Source organism: Pyxicephalus adspersus, chromosome Z (assembly GCF_032062135.1).
Source record: "Pyxicephalus adspersus chromosome Z, UCB_Pads_2.0, whole genome shotgun sequence".
Classification (NCBI taxonomy): Eukaryota; Metazoa; Chordata; class Amphibia; order Anura; family Pyxicephalidae; genus Pyxicephalus; species Pyxicephalus adspersus.
In genome coordinates this window covers 16,626,893-16,632,892 of record NC_092871.1, presented here as the reverse complement: position 1 = coordinate 16,632,892, position 6,000 = coordinate 16,626,893, and the positions used below count along the sequence as shown (strand labels likewise).

General features: G+C 36.7%; 1 protein-coding gene across 5 annotated transcripts in view; it reads right to left on the bottom strand.

The window, feature by feature from the left end:
• RYR1 (ryanodine receptor 1) overlaps positions 1-6,000 on the bottom strand; it is a 125,277-nt gene that overhangs the window by 40,382 nt on the left and 78,895 nt on the right. For 3 of the 5 annotated variants that reach the window (XM_072429323.1, XM_072429326.1, XM_072429327.1), the window contains exons 69-70: positions 5,431-5,523; positions 4,280-4,294 (exon numbers count right to left, since the gene is read on the bottom strand). In XM_072429323.1, coding sequence (XP_072285424.1) covers positions 4,280-4,294; positions 5,431-5,523 — 108 coding nt within the window. The remainder of the gene's footprint in view (positions 1-4,279; positions 4,295-5,430; positions 5,524-6,000) is intronic. The other 2 variants (XM_072429324.1, XM_072429328.1) reach the window with 1 other exon arrangement.

Here is a 6,000-nt window from a genome sequence, read left to right as displayed (position 1 = left end):
CAGAAGTTTTGTCATAGCAGCTGGGGGCGTGTTATTAGCATAAGTCCATGAAAGTTAGAGTTCGAAAAGGGGGAATATATGGGGGTTGGGACCCATAAGGGTACAGGTATTTCGGTTTTGGGATTGTCTTGCGTGACACTTGGTTGTTGTGGGGGTCAAGTGGTGGAGGTAGAACCCCCTAATTGTCCCCGAGTCGGTGTACGGGCGGCTGGGGGCCGGGAAGTGGAGCGGAGATGCTTGGAGAAGAAGAGGTTGGAGTGGGGGCGTTCATGGACTAAAGAGGGTGGGGTGGGGAAGGGTTCCCCCCCCACCTGGCAGACCTAAAATGTTTTGGTTTTGGTTACGTAAGATGGTCTAAAGGTGCTGCTATGGCCAATTTTTACCAACAATTAGTGTCGTGCTGTTTTGTTAAGGGTACATGTAAAAGGAGGGTGGTATTAATTGGTCTAGGCATAGCGGCCATGGCTTCATCTGAATTACCCTAGCCATGTTATATAATTGACACAATAACTATATAGACAATAGAGAACAACATGTTTTAGTTTGGATGAAGATAATTATTTAAAATAGAGATGAATCTGCACATATAAATAGTGAGTTAGCACAAGGAAATGCATTGATATGAAGAAGAGAACAAGAGCACAGGACCACAAGAATAAATTAGGCCAAGTCCAGAGTAAACTGATTTTTAAGAATTGAGTTAGTGCCGTATGGTTGGCTCATCCACTGGCTTCTTATTTATCTCAGGAACTCATGAGAAGAAACCACTATGCCATAGTTCTTGTCTCTTTCACAATGGTTCAGCCATGGCAGAGATTCTGAGCTTTTAGATGGTTGTTCCTGAATTCTGCATTTACTCCGCTATTTTACAGAAAAAGTATTAAACCCTCTTAAGACTGGCTGCAACAAATGGGCAAAGTCTAAAATTTTTGAAGGGACATCTTGCTCCTAGAGACTCATTAAGACCTACAAGCCCACCAAACATGCTTCTACTCTACCAAATCAGAAGTATCAGTTTTTGGTGATTCTGGCCTTTAAAGATGAGCAACTGATATTAGTAAGGACTGGTTACAAAAGGAGGTTAAATGAAAAGGTCACAATGATGAAGGATTAGAAGAATGAAAAGGATTAGATGTCTTCAGAGTTGTGAGGTAAATGGTTGGATTTTCATGTAGAAGTTGACAAGAGTTAAGAATGAAAAGAATGATAATGAAGTCATCATGCCAAGGATCATTACATACTGAAATAACACTAAACATACATGTTATAAAAATGAACAGACCAGCAAGATTAATGGAGGAGCACACAATACTCCAGATTTAAAGCATAGAGACATGGAAAAGCCTGAATATGACATGAACTAACATAAGTAATGCCATTAAGACAATGCTTCTCAAAGACATCACAGAAATGAAAACGAAGAAATGATGGTCATGACAAAATCATATATGCAAAGTTAACACACAGTCTACAACATTTTTTACAAGACTAGATCCATAGGATGACATCCTATGCACCTTCCTCTGCCTGCTCTAACATCAGAACATTGACACACTTAGTTACAACCCAGCCTGTCCCAAATTTGCATTGGTTTTGTGTGGATATTAAAGCTTCTCTTGGTCTATATTCCTATGTGTTTCTGAACTGTGAGAGCAAGTTACATTGTGTTCTTATGTATTAGTTAAAATTTGAAAGACTGGGTGCATTTTACCCCTGGACCATCTCTAGAGAACACACACATTTATTTTTTCTTAGGGGTCACTGGGGGGGGGGGGGCTCAGTGGTTTGCCCGTTCCAGACTAGGGCAGTAGCTACAAGTAGTTTGCATGTTTTAGCCATATTTGTGTGGAGTTCCTTCTATATCCCTACAACAATCCGCAAGGTATATTGACTTCCCTTCAAAATCTTCCCTTAGAATATGTTAGAGGCAAGTTTGACTATAGTAGGGGCATTATTTTTGAGGGACTGTTAGTAACACTACTACATACTGACGGCGTTAATGGTTAATCTGATGGTAACTCCCCCATGCTAAAGAAATATGACATCTGGGATAATGCAGAATAAAACACACAATAAAAAACACCACATGATAAACAGCACCCCAACATAACCTCCAGATGTCAAAGGGGTTCAATTCTCCTACTACCCCACATTTGTGCCCTCACGCTGTGCCAACACATTCTACGTGCCATGTGTTGCTCAGGCAGAAACATTCATCTGCTACTGTCTCTGAAAAGACTGCAGAGAACATGCAAAAACTTCTGTCTATGTGAACCTCATTCACTTTCCAAGATCACTGGGCCTCGAGTATATTGAATGGGAAGGGGAAAAAAGTCAGCTGTTCATATAAACCCATCCTGATCATTGGAATCTGAATGGTTGCTACAGAAACACCAAGCATAGTCCTAGCCACCAATGTCTATTTTATTAATTTATAGGACACATTAAGCCCTACCACTCTCAAACCCTTTGGAAAGATCTGAAATACCTTGAATTATTAAAATGAAATTAAAAAAAAAAAGTTTTGTTTATAAATGACCCCCATAAATTTTCTTTCTAATGCTAAAATTGTGTATGTTTTGGAATTTCGGAATTAAGATATGAACAATGCCACCCAGAAACCTAAAGATAGTGTTCCCTGCAATCCCCATGACCTCCGAAGCCATTTTCTTTGGCGATTGCAATGCAGCAGAACTTTCTGGTACTTTATTTCTCACCTTCAATTTTAACACTTCTGGGTCCATTTATGTTTTCCACACTAATCATTTCTTCTATACCAGCTGAATAACTGCCCCCAGAATCCCTCCAATTTTACCAGTTTAGTATACTTTGTTCAGTATTTATGTACAATGTAGTTATCCAATATACCTTTTACTCCACAAAAGTCTCTTTTTGGTTCACTTACATATTATTTTGACAAAATATTTGAATTATATTTTACATTCTGGTTTTAATTTTAAATATTGAAGTATTCCTCAGTTATTTTTTACTGAAATTTTGATCCCATGCTTTTTATTTCTAATTAGTAATTATCTAATTACTGTTTTTTTTACATTCAGAAATTCAATAGGAGATATACAATTTATTATAGTTTTACTATACTTTACTATAGTTTTTTTCCTAATTATCCCTGTTTTTCCAATTTTCTAATTGTGTATTGCATATCCCTAAGTACAATTTACAATACTACTTACAGTACATACCACTCAATACAGCATACTGATCATAATCTTTAATCTGTTAATTGTAGCCCTAATGAAAGGTGACCCTTTAAATGCAAAATGTATTACATTTGTAATTTTATGACATAAAAGTGTGACATAAAAGTGTGAATAAAGGTGAATCTAGAATTTCACCTTTATTGCACACCCAGTCCATGATAATAGGCAGAGTATTTGTCTTTTAATAAGCCTATTAAAAGACAAATACTTAGATTTCTGCTTTTCAACTTGCTGGTGTGATCACTGACTGTTTCGTGAAAATAAACTACTCTGCTTTACCAGACAACTTTGATCATTATTCATATATTAACGTAAAATAGCGCAAAGAGTAGTTGTGTGCCAGTAGTCATATAAAGCAGCCTTAAAAAATTGGTCTTTCACACTAAGCTGCAACAAAATCATTGCTGATTAGTTATATAAGGTTACTGCACACAACCTATGTTTGTGCTATTGTTAAAAAGCTCAAATGTGTTATCTTGATGCTTATATGCAAAACGTGAAGCACTGTGTTTAAAATTCCATTTTGCTTTAATCTACTTTGCCTCAGCTTCTGTAGCTGAAATGGAGGCTTTAGCCAAAGCCAGAGAGCATGAGGACTAAAATCGTCTGTCTGTCCCAGCAACCAGTTGGCTTCTTCCTTTTAACGTCTAATCTGCCCTAGAACCATAAAGAAACTCAAACAAATAGGCAAAAACTGAGCATTTTTCCTTCAAATGCTCTCCAAAATTTTCTCTTGGATATAAATGAACTGTAAGTCTGTACAGAGCATACAAGCAAATGCGAACAGGAAAAAACACATTTGACAGGCTTCTCCAAAGCAACCTATCAGCATTCCAATTACAATGGCAGCTGGAAATTGACTGGTTGCTAGTGGAAAATATGGACACTATTCTTTGTAGAATTGTTCTTAATTTTACAAGTGGCTGACACAGTACAGTATTACAGAACACCTTATAAAGTGAGCAAAGGACAAACAGACAGAAGGAGCCATGCTATCAACACAGGCAGAGGGCAACAACACAGCAGCCCCACCACAAGAGAAGAGGTTGACTGCTGACCTGGCTGTCTCCAGACTAACATGGGAACAAAAAGAGAAACACAAGAGTTTGTTATAGTGGTAATTGGAATCTAAGATTGAACATTGTATCAAGTGGTACAGTTTATCATCCACAAATTCAAAAAACAATACACAAGTATGTCTTGTGAGTAGATCTTAAAGAAATAATGATTGTGTGCCAAGGACTAGTAACACCAAAGGTACAGTATGCCATACAAATGCAAAAATCACTGGAAGCTAACAGAAAAAAATAGTTTACATAGAGAATTGATTGCAATCAAGTTAAAATAAAAATCTAGGAACCTTGTTTTATTTCTAAATGATTATTTAATTCATAGTATATGCTGTGATCCACTAAGAATCATATACAATAGTTTTGGTTAGGAAAAACTATTGACTATTGCCTGTAAATTTTTTGATAGAATTTTTATCACCAAGTTAGGGCCAACCCTAGATTCTTCTATGTCTCAAATGCCCAGCATAAATTACCACCATTTCTTGGTAATTTTGGATGTTCCTGTATTCCTTAGCCCCCCAACAGGGAAAGTAGATACCTCTCATATTCACCATTGCAGGTGTCCAGTCTCGGGAACTCTAGCACAGAGATCTTAATAGAATCTTCAAGAGATATAACAAATTTTTAGGTGGTCTACTTAAAAACTAGAACTTAATTTTTCAGTGGACTGGCCATTAATTGGTCATAATTGAAAAAGTATTCATTCCTGTTATTTGGCATTTACGACACACAGAAATTACCAATCAAATTTTACAAATCAAAGCATCCTGGTAGTTTTGGCATCCTGGAAAATAACTTGGTGTTACTTGTCCTTGAAAAACTATAGGTTATTTGTTTAAACATTAATAGTGTAAGTACTTACTTAAGATCATAGCGAGGAAAGCAATACATATTAGGATATTGTGGGTTTCCGATGTTAGCAAATAAAGTGAAGGCGAGCAGCAGGAAGATCAAAGTGAGGAAAGTAATACATAATAAGATATTGTGGGATTCCAATGTTAGATATAGGGTGAAAGTAAGCAGTAAGAAGAATAAAAAAAAAAAAAGGGCATGAGGTTTAGAAAGCAAAGGTGTTAGACTTTATTTATTTTAGAAAAGAGAATGAAGCTTGATAGCAAAAAAGACCAAATACAAACCTTAGACATCTTGCTTTTACTGTCAGCAGTGAGGAAGGACATGTTGTTAATCTCATTTTGAACCACAAAGTTCTGTTCCTCCCGCTTGAAGTTCTGATAAAGAACAATGAATAAAAATCACACAGTTATCCTGGGGTCAGTGTACTTACCCTTTCTTCCTTAGAAATCATCATTTTTTAAAAGACCCAGCAAGTGGTCTTATAACCATAACACTAACCTATGCAATATTATCTGCAATATGTATCTGTGCTCTAACTCTCCATTGAAGGATGGCTCTGGATCCAGAGAGGTAAAGGTCAGTTGAAGTAAAACAGGAGCTGATCTGGCAACAGCCTGATACCATATACTGGGTTTGCATGATATTATTACACAACAGAACCCTATACCTAAGGAATCTAAACAACTATAGGGCTCTGTGATACTCTTATGGTAACATAGAAGCTGCAAGATGATTTGTGATATCTGTATTAATTTAGGAAGATAAAAGGCAACAACAGGTCAGCAGATATCTCAGTCTGGATTTTTGACCATAAAAGTAAAGCTAAAGGTTGGTTAGCAATCATTCATACA